At 46.5% G+C, this 16,138-nt stretch overlaps 1 protein-coding gene across 1 annotated transcript; it reads right to left on the bottom strand.

Annotated features, from left to right (window-relative positions):
* Positions 1-1,196: 1,196 nt before the first annotated feature.
* Positions 1,197-14,463, bottom strand: ZNF622 (zinc finger protein 622). The gene is made up of 6 exons (XM_049648268.1): positions 13,397-14,463; positions 12,404-12,664; positions 12,011-12,173; positions 9,147-9,259; positions 2,927-3,070; positions 1,197-1,479 (listed from the first exon to the last, which is right to left on the bottom strand). The coding sequence occupies exons 1-6, from the start codon at positions 14,019-14,021 to the stop codon at positions 1,346-1,348; spliced, it is 1,440 nt and encodes a 479-aa protein (XP_049504225.1). The 5' UTR covers positions 14,022-14,463; the 3' UTR covers positions 1,197-1,345.
* Between the last annotated feature and the right edge of the window lie 1,675 nt (positions 14,464-16,138).

Raw genomic sequence — 16,138 nt, 5'->3', positions numbered from 1 at the left:
CGGGCGTCAGCAGCAATGATCTCAGCTTATGCTGAGTGACAAAGTGTGGACTGAGGAACAAAACTGACACAAGCTACAGCCCAGGAGCATGTGCATTCGCTCAAGTAGAAATTAAAAACATACCACCCGTGAAGCACGACTTCTCTTGCCTAGGGTATCGATTTCAAGATGTGTCAAACACAAGAGAGTGGGTACCGGGGCGAGAATGTTAGAAAACAGGATGAGGGAGCAAAATTAAAGACCAGGGAGTCCTCCACTGTCAGCGAACCTGTGTACTGAGGAAGTAGAACGAATTCAACTCTGCGTCCAGAGTTTACAGAAAAAGGCCTGCATCTGGCAGACGAGGCCCAGGGAGTACATGGTGGGCAAGCTCATTCTCCTGGCGTCCTGAACTCACCACAGGAAGACCACGGCTCCAGCAGATCGCCGGCCTGCCTCCGTGCAGCAGGCCTGCTAAGGGGGAACTTGAATACGGACTCGGCAGATCTATTCACCCCCCCCCCCCCCCCAACCTGTGAGGTAACAAACAGCTCATTTTACAGATTTACCCAAGTCGCTTTTCCCAAGTTACGAGGTAGCTCGATGGGTTTGAATTTCGTGTCTCACTTCATTTCCGATATACGACTGCCTTCCCCTGAGCCGCCTAAACGGAGACTCTCTTCGTATTAAACCCCGAGGTCAGTTTTTGTCTCTAAAACAAGATCTAAACATTTTACATTTCCTTTCTTCCTCATCTAACTACTCAAATAAAGGCAGCCCTGGATACGGAGTCTGAGTGCACAGCACCGTCATTCTCTGTGTCTTCTCACTTAGAAAGAAAGAACCTTTACAGCCAGCCAATGACATGCTGTCTAACCTCGTCTGGACACAATGAAAGCGACTTCCTCCACACCACGAGCCACGACACTTTCAAACGAGTGACATTCGACTTAGCTGCTCCAGGATCTTCCAAGCCCTTACGGAAGTCCCGGTGCCAGGACGTGGTAAGCTACCCCGCAGCCAATTAAACCAAGTGTGGAGCGGACAAGTCACCCACGAGTTTCCCACGTGAATCCGACAGGCAGAGTCAGGTAAAAGCGGAGGCAGTGAGACAATTACTAGCCAGCAGTTTGGGTCCCAGAGCCCAGCAGAGACACCACTCACTTTGTGAAAACATAACCTGTGAACCCTGTCCAAAAATGACATTTAAACGCCAATGAGATTCTGACTTTTATTACCAGGTCAGAACGGATCAAGTACAGGGAGAAGTAGCAGCAAACAGGGGCTGTCACACAATCCGGTTCCCCTGGCCCTCGGGCAAGGACACCTGTGCAAGGGACAGCCCACCCAGTCCTTGGGCAGACACTCAGAACCTCACTTGGGGCCTGAAGTGCATCTGCTTGGTGGCATTGTTCTTCATTCCTGTCTTCAGCATCCACTTTGACTTCATCCTTTGGACATACTGCATGTCTCGCTCACGCATCAGAGCAGCTCCTGCGGCTGGAAAGGGGACACGTGGCAAAGGGTGGTTATTTGTGATCAGAAAAAAAGACAATCTTGGGGCGCCTGGGTGGCTCAGTCGGTTAAGTATCCGACCGCGGCTCAGGTCAAGATCTCATGGTTCCTGAGTTCGAGCCCTGCGTCGGGCTCTGTGCTGACAGCTCGGAGCCTGGAGCATGCTTCAGATTCTGTGTCTCCCTCTCTCTCTGCCCCTCCTCTGCTAGGGCTCACTCTTCCTCCCACTCTCTCTCAAAAATAAATAAACATTAATTAAAAAAAAAAAAAACAAAAACACCTTTACAGAGAAGCTCAAGGCTAGTTTGGGTAAAACTGGGTTCTTACATTTAAAGAAGAGCTGCTAACCTGAGGTCTCCGTGCAACGGGCATGAGGGGTTATGCGCACCCAGAACTGCACAGAACAACCTGTACATGTACCCATTTCTCTGGAATAAGCCTCTCTAGTTTTCGTCACCTGGAAGGATCTATAAGCCCCAGGTAAATCCCGCTGACCAAAGGTGCTAGAGAAAGACGGAGACTCTGAAGTGAGGCAGACAATAGTTCCGGACAAAAATAAGATGCAGTCAGTGTCTGCTGGATTTCAGCGGCCTCGCGGCTCACAGGCAGCCACAGTGAAGGAGACCACGCGTATATGAACACCGTGGCATTTAACACGGACTTTATCTGCCCAGGGCTTCCCACGCCCTCCCAAGGGAGCTCTCCTTTGTCCTCTCCGCAGTCCTTTAGTGGACCCGTGTTCTCCCTGCAGATCTAAGGATGGGACTCCATGTTAGCAGACACATCAGAACAGATTTACAGAATTTCATACCGATGAGGTTTCAAAGCTTAACAATTCCGGTGGCCTGCTTTATTCCGCTCCTGTTACCTTTTCTATGGGAAAACTGCAAAAAGGAGTGACTGCCAGCCTTTATGACGTCCACGTACTACATCATACACGCGTTATGACAGTCAACCCACACGATGCTACCAGGTGGGTCCCCTTATGATCATCTCAGTTTTATAAATGAGGCAATAGAGGCTTCAGTTACTTAAATTACTCCTGCTCATCATTTAAGAACCTCTAAGTATATCAGGTAAGTCATGTTTGAATCCATGGCTTAAGCAATTTGCCCTCAAGGATACTAGTTAATTCCTTTGTATAACCTCCAGGATAATTTCAATCTTTGCTCATTACTAAGTACTCATGTCTATAACTATTACCTGTATTCTGTTTTGGAAAGTTACTGTGCCAGGAATATGAAGTTTTTAACGAATGGAGCTTTGGGCTTCTTGCCATAAACATATCAAGTACTAATGGAAGCCCCCTGAGCCAAGAAGTTAAGTTTCCTCTAGAGAGGATCCACAAGGACAACATAAATGGGAAGGACTTCACCCAAGCCCGTTCTTGTGATCCGAGTTCCCGGGCCGGTCCACGGTGGTATCGACACACCTGTGCTGCCGGTCCAGCCCAGGGCTCTGTACTGCTGGAGTATCCGGCCCACGGCTTTCTGATTCTTAGCAACAGCCACGGTTCTTGACAAGCCAAATCGCTGTTTATAGTATCTCATCAAGGAGCGATGACCCACTCTGGCACCTGTTTTTCAAAAAAAAAAACAATATTAAAATGCTGAATTAGATAGTTTTTCAAGGTAGAGCTACAGAGCAAGGACTTTCCAAATCAGACTTCTAAGGGTATCTAGCTGGAAAATGGAGAAGCCAGAAGAAAAAGTGCTCTATCTGCTAAAGAAAGATGAAGTAGCATATTAAAAAATGAAGTAAAGACAGAAAATAAAAAACTAGAGGGATTTTTAAAAAAAAAGAGAATGGCAAGTCACTGTCACGTGAAATCTCAGCATCCTGTACTTATATACGATATGCCTCTCCAGAAATTCACATGGCAACTCTTACTGATATGGACAATAGGGCCCTAGGAAAGAGGTAAGGGACTTTAACTTGTTTTTTGTTTTTTAATATAAAGTACACAATAATGATGTTTAAGTTTAAAAGCCACGGTCTAGGTCTAGAACAAGAATCAATCCACCTTTCTTTTGCTTAAATTCTCCACGGTGGTGGTTCTCAAAGATGATTCTACCTCCAGGGACATTTGGCAGTGACTAGAGACATTTTTGGTTGTTATAGCTGGAGGGGGACTACTAGCATCTACTGGATAGAGGTCAAGGATATTAGCGGACATCCTACAATGCACAGGGCAGTCCTCCACAGCAAAGATTTACTTGGCCTAAAAGGTTGCTACATTGAGAAACCCTGCCCTGTTATTTTCTAAATGATGGAATTCACCTGGTGAGCTAGAAATTTAAAGGATGAGTCAGCTGAATTCCCTCTCCAGGTTGGGCTTATCCAGAAGGATCTGGTAAAACTATGCAAGTCAATCACGCTTTCAGAGGTGAATGCCTATGGACTATGGAGCTTTTTATAGGAAAAGTGTGCTGACCCTTAGGCTCACAGCAAGTGAAACAGAAGGGGACGGGCTTCAGTGAGGGCTAACTCCAGGCTCCGTCAGCGCAGTGGCTCTCAAAGGGTGATCCTGGGACAGTCGTGTCAGCCTTACCTGAGAGCTTGCTAAATACAACACTAAATACAATTCCCTCACAAGAATTATTAATCAGGCGCCTTCCCAGACAGATGTATACATGTAGAAATTCGACAAGAACATATATACAAGGCATGAAACAGCTATTTCCACTGAAAATGAACAGAGGAAATATGGCTCGGGAGAACCACGTGTACAGCTGCTAGGAAAGTTTTACATTGATCCAGACCGTTCAGTTACATGAAAAATTCGGTCCGGTTATTCGAAGTCCCTACCCGTAGGGCAAGCTACCTGGAAAACAGTTTGCTTGCTACACAGATATGGAAAAGTAGTTACTGTCATGACTGTTTTGTGGTAAGAGAAAGAAATGCAAAGAAACCTTTCAATTCAAAGATGGCTTGGTTTTTGGTTACCAGTATGGATGAACACATGTTTCCTTGAACCTGGCTCTTCTGGCGGCCTCAGAGTTAACAAAGCTCCTAAACCACAAGAAATAAGATGCAGCCAATGAATAAAGACTCAAGCTTAAACGAAGGCTGCTATGGCAGGAAAGCCTATTATTATAATTTTCTACTTATAAGAACAGGTCAGGATGCTCCAGGTCTGCAATGCTCAAAATCATCACGTGACAGTGCCGGTCATTAGTACAAAATCAACCGACGTATTTATAGTCATAAGCAGCATTTGGACAAATATGTATTATTGAAGAACATCCTTGAAAAGGTTTCATAACTCAATACCAAGGTTTCTGACGGCCAGCGGGGGAACTGAAAACACACAGATTAGAGCTACGCCTGCCCTGTGTCAACGACAGTGAGTACCTGACATTAAGCCCCAAGAATGTGCCAAGAGCAGCTCGACTTGAAGGCCCTATCAAGGAAAACTATTTTTAGAACACAGTGTGACTGCCCAGTAAATAACAGATGGGTTCCGTCTTAGTTATGGTAAAGCCACAATCTGTCCATCTACCTTTCATCGTAGCAATAACCACTTATAAAACTGTCCAATCCTACAACTGAAGACGTTAGACAGTGGAAAAGAAAATATCTCCAATGGTAATTTTCCTAAGATTCATTATGTATTCCCGTGGATCCACCAACAGTTTCATCTGGCTACTCAGCGGCTAACTGGATGTGTCTTTGACACCAACTTACTCCACGGGAGCTGAAGAACACTAAAGCAAACTCAAGGAACAGAGCCAGACCACCGCCTTTGCAGTAAATGCTCACAGTGCCCTCTACCGGATGCTCTTTGTCACTGGCTCTGGGATCATCTCCTTGATCTGAAATAACTAGACTGAAGACATCACAACTACTGCTTTTGAAACCAGTTCAAAGCAGACTCTACCGAGTGTGGTTGATGAAGTATCACCAAGCTCTCCACACTAGAATCCTTCCTGACTTAGCTTCATGCTAACATCTTATGCTAACAGTGAAGTAACCGAGCATAACTGAAAAGGTTTCTGAAAGCTAAATTTGCTCAAAGACATAAACAGGTGATTGAATATACTGCTGTAATACTGCTACATGTTTACAGTGCTTATTCAGAGACCTCCCATTCCCTTGGCTCATTACAAAACCTCCCAAACCAGTACTAAGACAGGAGGGCAAACCAATGGAATATAAACCATCGTGTCTCACTGTAATGAGGATCAACTGAAGGAGGACTAATTTTTAATATAAGATGATGGAAGTATGGGTGACACGAAAAGCAAGATATCAGTATAGCTGGAAGAAATTTCAGAAGAATACTAGCAGTTTCTGATTCACTAAGAAAGCTATGTTTTGCTATTATTTAAGCAAATTCCATAATAAGGTCTTAGCAATCAGCCACTAAGGAAGATCCATGAAGGTACAGAGTCACATATATTTAGATATTTTTATTAGTGGCTCTTAATCCTCTCCGGGTCACAAGTGCTTTTAAAAACTATAGCCTTCGGGCACCTGGGTGGCTCAATAGGTTAAGTGTCTGACTTTGATTTCACAGCTTTGAGATCGAGCCCTGCACTGTGCCCCACGTCAGACTCCGCACTGTGGGTGGAGCCTGCTTGGGATTCTCTCCCTCTTCCTCTCCTGTCTGCTCCCGCATGCTTTTGAATGGAAGAATGGAAGGATGGAAGGAAGGAAGGAAATAAAGGAATAAAAACCTACAGCCTTTACCCTGAAAAACTGTACTTAGCTGTTCAATTTAAAAAGGCATTCATGGCCACACAGGTGACTCTGAGACTCTACACAGCCTTTACCCAGGAGAGTATACACTCACAGAAAAAAAATGTGTACGAACTGGTTAAGAACCTGTGGGGTAAGGTTATGTGGCTGTTGGGTTAGGTCTTTCCTGAGTGTGTCTAAAAGTACAGTATTTCACACTAACACCAAACCAGTTACTGTAATTTACTACTTCCAAGTCTGATATAAAAAAGTTGTCCTGGGGTTTATTATCCAGTACTCTAAAATAATGTGACTCAGTAGGTAGACCAGTAGCACTGAGCAAGGAAACCCTGGCTCTAAAAACCAGGGAAGTTGGACCTTCAAATTAATCTCACGCCACTTCCTTCTTTGAGACACCTGGGCGGCTCAGTCAGTTCAACATCCGACTTGACTTCAGCTCAGGTCAAGATCTTGTGGTTCAAGAGTTCAAGCCCCGCGTTGGGCTCTCTGCTGTCAGCAGAGCCTGCTTAGGATCCTCTGTCCCTCTCTCTGTCCCTCCCGTGCCTATGCTCTCACTTTCTCCTTGGACTGCACGATGATGTAGAGACAAAGCAACCCGCTGCACGGTCCTGCAGACCAATGATTCCAAGCCACCGGGGCCCCCTCTTAGCCCACAACGGCTCCCTCTGCCCTGCTTCTCCTACACTGTGGCAGGCCCAAGGGAATCAACCTTGCTTTCCTTTTAAAGTCGCCTCCAACCTCTCAGCCACTGAGTCAAGAAACATCATCTGGCTCATGTGTGCCTGAGACCCTGTGGTGAGATGGAAGCAGCAATCTTTTTTTCAAAAGTAATGGGGGAAGGCAGGCAAGCAAGCCAGCACTTACAAAGCAGTGAGAGAAATGTTACGACAGATTGGCAAGTGCCCCAGGAGCAGAGGAGACTCTCCGTACTCAGGGCAGGAGCTGAGTTCAAAAGGGCTTATGGAGGGGTGGACCCGAGTCTTAAAGGACAAGTAGCAGTAAGTCAGAGGCATCACCCATGCAAAGACTCAGAGGAGGGAAAGTGCAAGTGGGTAGGTAAAGGAATAGATACCCGGAGGGGGGGGGGAGAGGGCAGCAGCTAGAGAACCTAACTTACCTGAAAAACAATGGCTCCCCCTGGAAGAATTCCAGAGGGAAAAAGAAAACAGACTGGTTGTCTTAAGAAGAATGTGCTAAGTGGTTGAACAGAAATCAGATTGCAGATGGCCATTTAGGAAGCGGTAATGGTGACGTAGACAAATGTTAAATAGGAAACAAAAAAGAAAAATATGAAAGGGTTGTTTAGGAATTGTACTTCGTAATCGCTCCAGTGTGGGAGACGACCAAAGAGAGTATCCTAAGATGATGCCTATTTTTGGCTTTGGTTAATCTTGGAAAACGCAATCATCCTAGGAAAATGTGTTTTCTAGATTAAAAAATAAAAAAAGAATCCCTAGTTAAGTTTCAAAATTCTAGGTTTAGATGAAAATTTCTCTCAAATAGACTCTATTTCTTAAATAGGCTACGCTCATTGTTGTGCACATTTTGGTAGGTATCAGGCTACAGTTGATGCAAACCGAAGCCACCATTCATAGTGACGTGCCAGACATTGCTTGACAAGGGATCGCCTTATTCAACTCACTCAAAGAGTGTTGTAATCTCACTCTACAGTCAAGGAAGTGTTTGCTAATGAAATAAGGAGCGAAAAAAGATGGTCATAGTCTTAGAAATGAAGTTAGAAAGCTCATTTCTGATGTAATGTACTGGCATTTTCACCAGAGGAAGACTAGAAGAGGTTCTCTGTGATATATCTAGGCTGGTTTTGCTACTGTTTATTGCACAGGCCACGACATTGTGCATTCCACACCTTTCTTATCACTGTAAGGAGACCTATATCTTCAAGACAGGCTCCGCATGCCCTTTTCTTCTACTGTCATACTCTAAAGCTGTCCTTAGCCTTAAAAGGTTATTATTCTGAATTAAAGAGGGCTGTCTGTACCTAAGCAGTGATACTCCTTGTGAAAAGCAGTAACATAAGATGGCTTCTTCCCCCCAGTCGTGTCCATGAGCAGGATAGCTGCTCCTACGCAGCATCACTGCAAATCTCCCAAGGCAGGGTGGGGGGAGTGGAGAAGGCTTCGCTGACTGGTCTATGATCTTGGGTCAGTTACTCAAGCTATCTAAGCTTCGGCTGGCTCACAGGTCGAATAAGGATAACAGAATCCAACTCACTGGCTCCTAAAGATAAAATAATGTATCCACCTACCATGCTAAGTGCTCAGTAAATACCACATATTATTAGGATCTTGTCAGCTCTTCTGTTCCATTCCCTTTCCTTCCCACAGGTCTTCTGTAGCTTCTCCCGTTCTTATCAGCTAATCGTAATACTGTAAACAACAGCAGATGCTTCTCATATTCATGGCTTTTTCTCCCCCCACCTTTTCATACCTGGGATAAATCCCCACCATATCAGTCAAATCCTGTTCCCTAAAGTAGAAGGCAGAACTCAAACTCCGAGCCTCCCTGCCACAATTAGAAAATAAACAGGCAACTGGGCCAGGCGCTGTCAGCCCGATACACCCGTGCCAGACTACCTGCAAGTCTGAGCAACGTGAGGAAACAGGAATCAGTTCAAAGAATAAGAGTACGGCCAACATTAACAAGAGAAACCTAAATGAGGCAATAATAACAAGAAAGAACCAAAGAGAAAATGTCTATGTACCTGAAAGGAGATGACTGATGAAAGCATTCAAAATCATAACAGAAGTGAGCAAAAGCACTGATCTAACTTAAACAAAACAGCCAACACAGAGCTAAGTGGAGACCTTCATTACTATGTACCTGCGAACATAAAACTGCAACGACTCCCCCCAGGACGGAAGAGAGCTGACGGGAACATGCCTCTCTAATCACCTCACCCGTGTTATGCCATCTTTGCCAAACATACTCACCAGAAGGCAGAATCAGCTCCATGGTTTCATCATCATATTCTAATGTCTTTTCGGAGGGTAAGTCCTCAGTCCCATCAGGCTGCCCCCCTTCCGTGTAATCTGGGTAGCTACTCCTGTAACAGCGGCATTAATAATGGCATTAATAAGAAGACTAATACCTCAAATTTGACTAAAAGACAAATCGTGTTTGCAAACTGGCAAACCCACTGGCCACCTAAGCGCAGGGAACCAACCGCTGCAGGCACGGCAAGCTGAAACGTTTAGGAGGAAAGCCAACTTGGTCGCATCCTCTGTAAGACAGAGTGTGCAAGTGACCCATAAACTCAAGATGGATCACAGACCTAAGCGTAAAACACAAAACTATAAGAATGACTGCAATATAACATGGGAGACAATCTAGATGACTTAGGGTTCGGTGAGGACTTTTTATGCGCCCCACGAAAGGCACGATCCACGAAAGGAATAACTGGTAAGATGGACTTCACTAAAATGAAAAACTTCTCTGGGAAAGACAGTGTCAAGAGAATTACAATACAAGCCACAGACCGGGAGAAAATGTTGGCAGAAGACACATCTGATAAAGGACCGTTATTCAAAACATGTAAAGAACTCTTAAAACTGAGTGATAAGAATATAAACCAGACTTGAAAATGGGGCAGGGACCTCACCGGGCACCTCACTAAGATATACAGGCTGCAAATTAGCATGTAAAAAGGCGCTCCACATCATGTCATGAGGGAAATGCAAAATAAAAAGAGATAACACTACACACGCTTATTAAAACAGCCAAAATCCAGAACACTGACAACATCAAATGCCGGCAAGAATGTGAAGCAACGGGCATCCTCACTCATCGCTCGCGGGAACACAAAATGGTGCAGCCGTTTTCCGAGACAGCTTGGGGGTTTCCTGCAAAGCCAAACATACTCTTCCCGCAGGATCCACAATCGTGCTATTTCGTATTTATCCAAGGGAGCTGAAACCATGTCAACAACACAAAACCTGCACACTGATGGTTATAGAAGCTTTATTCATAACTGCCCCAACGTGGGAGCAACAAAAGCACCCTTCAGGAGCTGGGTGGATAAATACACTTGTGGTACATCCAGAAAACAGAACCGTATTCAGTACTAAAAAGAAATGAACTATCAAGCCATGAAAAGAAATGGAGAAAACTTAAATGCACGTTACTAAGTGAAAGAAGCCAGTCTGAAGAGACAAGGAGGGAAGAACAGGTGGAACCCACAGGATCTTCAGGGCAGTGAAACTACTCTGTATGATACAGTAACGGCAGACACGGGTCATTATACACTTGTCTAAACAGAAGATGTACGACGCCAAGAGTGAACCCTGGCGTAAACTACGGACTTGGCGATGATGAGATACGACTGTAAGGTCATCACTCAGGAATGTACCACTAGTGTGGGATGTCCACAACGAGGGAGGCTATGTATGTGTCGGGGGCAAGGGTTATATGGGAAATCTCTGCACCTTCTGCTCAAATTCGCTGTAAATATAAAATTTTCTTTATAAAAAAAAAAAAAAAAAAAAAGAACACAAATGACTGAGCAAATGGCCTCCAACTGAATTCTTTCACCTATTTGTTTCTCCGTAGGAGGGAGGAGAAGGTAGTGCTAGAGATGTTGCTCTCCTGAATTTAGCCATTCTAAGACAACTTCTAGGAGAGTGCCATCTGAAAAGATTCTGTGACCACAGAAACTTTCTGTGCCTGTCTGTCCAATAAAGTAGCTACTGGTCACATGTGCTTTTAGGCACTGGGTTTTGAAATGTAGGTAGTGCAACTAAACAACCGAATTTTTACGTTTTTAACTTGATTTTTAATTAACTTAAACAGTCCTATGAATGCGCCTAGTAATTACCATTATTGGACAGTGCAATTCCAGAAGATTCTGTATGTTCGTAGACATGTTCTCAAATACACACAGAAAATAAATTGGAGACTTACACATTAAAATGTTAGTAATAAGACAGATCACCCAATCCCAATAAAGAAGCAGACAAAAGACTTGATCAGACACTTCACAAGAGATGTCCAAGTGACCAATTAATACAAAAAGGTTGTCAACTACATTAGGTAACATCAGGGAAACGAAAATTAAAACCACAGTGGGATACCACTACATAGCCACCGACACGGCTGAATGAAAAACTTCTCCTCGATGACAAGAGTGAGAAATCAGGAGGAAAATGCAAAACGATAATTTAAAAGGCTAGGACTTTTCTGAACACGTGTATCCGGAGACGGTGGATATTTGGCACGGTAATTACACACATCTGCTTGTGTAGCACACCTGTGCTAGGTCCTAAGTATCATGACACTATCAGCTGTTCAAAAGTGCCTGCCACAGATTCCTGGCACCATGCGTGAATTATCCGACTTTCTAGTTAAGGGTGAGCCACCTATAGGATAATCTCACCATCGAATGCCTGGGACTGGCCTAGTGCAGCAACCAACTCAATTCCCTCAGGAGACAGCCTGTGATTCAAGGACTCTCAGGGAAACCAAAACATGAAATCTCACTTCAGTCCCTCTGTCCACAAGGGGGCCGGCAAAAGTGACCTCCCGATCATTTAAACCACAGATAAAGAAAAAGAAATTCTCAAGTCAGACAAACTGCAGTTTGGACCCGAGATCTTCTCTTTATCAGATCTCTTTTATTAGATGTGTGGGCTCAACTCTTAGTTTCTTATCGACAAAATGACACGGAACGGTCCCCCACACGGAAGTGTTAAAAGAGCCGTAATGCATATACGGCACATGCATCAGGCACAGGCACACCGCTATCCATTAGGTTCAAGTGTGATGACCCCACCTGGCTTCACATTGCACACGACAGACTTACCTAAAATCATAGAAGTCTGCAAATTCCAAAGCAGCATCACCGTCCGTGAAGAGCTTACAGTGGCTTTTGTCATTCATGTGTGCCTGTACAGCTTCCGTGGAGTAGAAGGATCTCCCTTTCTCATTGCACCACAAGCAAATCTTCCCAATGCCAACTTTCTCTCCTGGAAAAATAAGTGGAGGACAAAACACAAGGGTAGCTTTCTGCGGCCAGCTCAAAGCTCACAATGCATCTCCGCGATTCAAAACACAGGCATCAAATTTTTGATCTTTACACAATAAGCAGATAACCAAATCAAACATAGACGAGAAACAAAAAACGAAATGTTCTCCTGAAACTTGACCCCCCAATAACGTGGCATTTGCTCATTAAAAGGAAAACTACTGTACTTACCCAAGTATTTAATCAGTCCCTTAAGATCAGAAAGATATTCTATGTCGGGGATAAAGAAGCTGTGGACTTTGGTCATGTGAGCCACATTCTTCATGAGGGAGCTTGAATGATGGGGGCAAAATAAGCAGTCCGTTATGGGGATAGCACCGCTGAGGGGGCCTCCCCCAGCCTCCCCCTCCTCCGCATCCGGCTCCTGCGCCTCGTCCATTGGTTCAGCATCCTCACATTCCGACTCCTCATCAGAATCGATATCTTCCCAGTCTTCAAGCCAGAGAGTTGAAAAACAAAGTTAGTTTAACAAGGTGGTGGGTAACTGCCGGCGAAGAAACCACAGAGACTCCCAAGCACAAGGCAGAGCAGCCTTCCGTTTGGGCCTGGAGAATGCCACTTGCAGGACAAACCCTCTTTCGCGATCTCCACGTTAGCTGAAGTTACACGGACAAATCTGTGGCGCTAAAACGTTCCTTAAGCTTTCTTTTCCAGCATACAGGGGTCTCCTTGTACTTCCTTCCCAGGCCTCTACCTACACAATCAGTAGTAACAGGACGTGCCACGAGGGCAGGAAGGAATAAACAGCTCGTGAAACCGGGGAGGCTCCAGCTCCACATTTCAGGTTAACCCCCGCAGTTTGAACCCCTCACTTTGCTGTCTTAACTGAATTAAGTGCGAAGCCATCATAACCAGAAACCGAGCAGAATCACACACCCTGCCGCAGTTGGTGTGCGCGGTAACACGCCCCCCCCCCCACCCCATGCGTGTGTTCGATGCCTTCTCCTTCAAAACGGAAGTCATCAATTCATTCTACTATTTATTAAATAACTATTTATTAAATAACGCCCCCGATAAGCTTCCAGGCCCTGAATCTACCCCAGTTAACGAAACAGACAAAATTCCCTGCGGGCCTGATGCTCCGACAAGTCACTCGGGAAAGGATCGAAACCACCCTCACTCGTCAGTTTCACCTCCTCCCCGCCCCCGCAACAGAGCCACCACCTTCTTCGTCGAGGTCCTCCTCCTCCTCACTCTCCTCCTCCTCCTGCTGCTTTGCCAACTTCTTGGCCTGCTGTTCAAACCACTGCAGCCGGGGAGGTTTCTCGGCCGGGTCCCGGTCGTGAGGCGCACGTCCTCCATCAGCCACCGCCACGGGACTCCTGGGCTCCTCCTCCGGCGCTGCGGGGGCCTTCTTGGGAGACATGGACGGCTGAGCCTTGATGGCCTGCTGGATGGCCGCGTTCATGGCATCCTTGTCCACGCTGTCCACGCCCAGGCCTTTCTCCAGGTTCTTTTCGTTCATCATCTCCACTTTGCGGTTCACGGCCCGCACGGCCTTCTTCTCCAGCTCCACGTGCCGCCGGGACTTGAGGTGGTTCTCGTAGGCGTTGAAAGAGGCAAACTTCTTACTGCAGACGGTGCAGTAGGTGGCCGTGCCCTTGCTCTCCTGCTCCGCCACGGCCCGCTGCGCCCGCACCCGCTCCTGGAAACCCTCGGCAGTGACCGGGGCCATGTCGGCCACTTTGCGCTTCAGGTTGTAGCGGTGCCAGTCCGTCTTGTAGTGGGCCCGTTGCACCTCCGCGTCGTCGAACGCCACCCGGCAGGTAATGCAGGTGTACGTCGCCATCTTCAGGGCCGAGATTAGAGGCGACCAAGGCAGAAGTCTAGCGACGACAGCTTGAACGCCACCAGACGCTCAAACCTCTACTCGCCTCTGAGCTCACAAGAAACCAGAGCGCCCGCTGGCTTCCAGCCTCGATCTGTGAGGAGTTCCGGCACACTAGGGAAGTTATGCTCCGCTGGGCAGGAAGTCCCGCCTTTCGATCTGTAGCTACGCCCCCGCCGCGGGTCCCGGAAGACGAGAGAAGGCCTGTGACAAACCAGGCCCCGCCCAGTCGGCCTGAAGCGGGTACTGATTGCGTTATTCTGAAGTGGGTGTTGATCAGAGCGGCAGGAGCTGGATGTTGATTGGGCCAGACAGAGGGGGGTGTTGACTGGGCCAGCCTGAGGTGGATGTTGATTGGGCCAGCCGGAGAAGGGTGGTGAGTAGGCCAGCCTGAGGTGGGTGCCGATTGGGCCAGCCAGAGGTGAGTGTTGGGTCCACGGAGGTGAGTGTTGATCAAAAGGCGCTGCGCACCCCAGGTGACTTTCCCTGGTGGTTGTGCGGTGTGAAGTGACGCGATGAAGGCGACGGCTGCGCGGCAGGGGGAGGCACGCGAAGGGCGGGGCCTCTCTGAAAACCGCGCGCTGCGCTCTGGCAGCTCAGACAGTGGGTGTCCCGGAAGCCGGGAGGGGCCCGAGCGCTCGCCGGACCAGCCGGAGTCCCGGGAAACCGGAGACTGGAGCCGGAGGCTGCGGGAATTCGCAGGAAAACCAGAGGCCGGGCCAGAGCCTCGGCTTTTGCGAGGCGGCCCCTTCCAGCCGAGGGCGCAGGCGAAACGCTTGAATGCAAAGTTTGCCAGCTGGGAGCGCAGCCAAGCCGCAGGCCTTGGAAATGTAATCGGAGCCACCCGCAGAGGTTATCGTCAGTCCCATAGCAGCCACGTTTTTAAAATGCAAAAAGAAAGGGTTGTAAGATCTAACGCAACATATACACAATTTTGTCATTTGGACTTGTACTCAACCCAAAGGATTTAATGAGAAATTTTACATTTCGTCTGTTGGTACTAGATCTCGGGACTTTGGTGTGTATTATTACACAACAGCACATCGCAGGGGCCAGCCTTCTCTCATGTGCTCAATTAACTCTGTGGCCTCGTATGCAACAGCGCGGGTCTAGGAAACGTGAATGTTGAAGGCTTCGGGCTCATTGTTGAAGATGGCTCATTGACATGCTGATAGCAAGAGGCTTTGGTTCCTCACCTAGTGGCCTTTTCCAGTTGATCGTCCTCATAACATGGCAGTTGGTTTCTCCAGAAGGAGCAAAGTGGAAGCCACTGTGTCTTTTTTTTTTTTTTTTTTTTTTTTTTTTCCACTGTGTCTTTTATGACCTAGCCTTGGAAGTGAAACACTGTCATTTCCACGGTGTGTTATTATGAAGGCCAGACCTATGTAATGTGGGAGGAGACTACATAGGGGCATGAAGAAGGTGTCTGAGGACCATTATGGGAGATTGACTACCACTAGCGTTTGTTGTTTGTCACTGATCTCCCAGTTTTAACACTTGAAGTCCTGTGTCCCAGGAAACCCAACCATCCTGGGCAAACCAGACTCCTGTCATTGCTCTGTACCCAGTGTTGGGACAGCGCTGGCACGTAGATGGGTCAGTATTTGTTAAATGAATTTTTTACTGCAGTGTTGTCTGGTGCTGGTTTTTATTCCAGAAGACGTGCTTTTCAGCTTATCAAAATCTTTTAAAATAGCCTCTGGACAAGATACCCACTTGAAGAAATGTACCTAGTGCTAATCATCAATGGGGATAAGCAAAAACACTGTATTTCCAAGCTTCTCTAAAAAATAAAGCAAAAGATGGCTACATAAAGAACTTGTGGTTTTACTGTTTCTTATTCCTCTGTGGTTCTCTGGCATCTGTTCATTCTTCATGTGTTATTTCTTCCCTGCCTCCTTCAATCCATTTTCATGACCAGAACCCATTTCAGCATCTTTGAACAGGACAGTCAAGGATGCAGATGAAAAGCCAGATGAAGAGCTACATAGGGTGAGGTCCAGAAGGGTCCCAAACATAGGAGCTTCTTTTTTTTTTTTTAATTTTTTTTTTTTAACGTTTATTTATTTTTGAGACAG

The sequence above is a fragment of the Panthera uncia genome, assembly GCF_023721935.1.
Source record: "Panthera uncia isolate 11264 chromosome A1 unlocalized genomic scaffold, Puncia_PCG_1.0 HiC_scaffold_17, whole genome shotgun sequence".
In the NCBI taxonomy this organism is placed as follows: domain Eukaryota; kingdom Metazoa; phylum Chordata; class Mammalia; order Carnivora; family Felidae; genus Panthera; species Panthera uncia.
The sequence above is the reverse complement of the archived record's forward strand: the minus strand, read 5'-3'. Positions and strand labels throughout refer to the sequence as shown.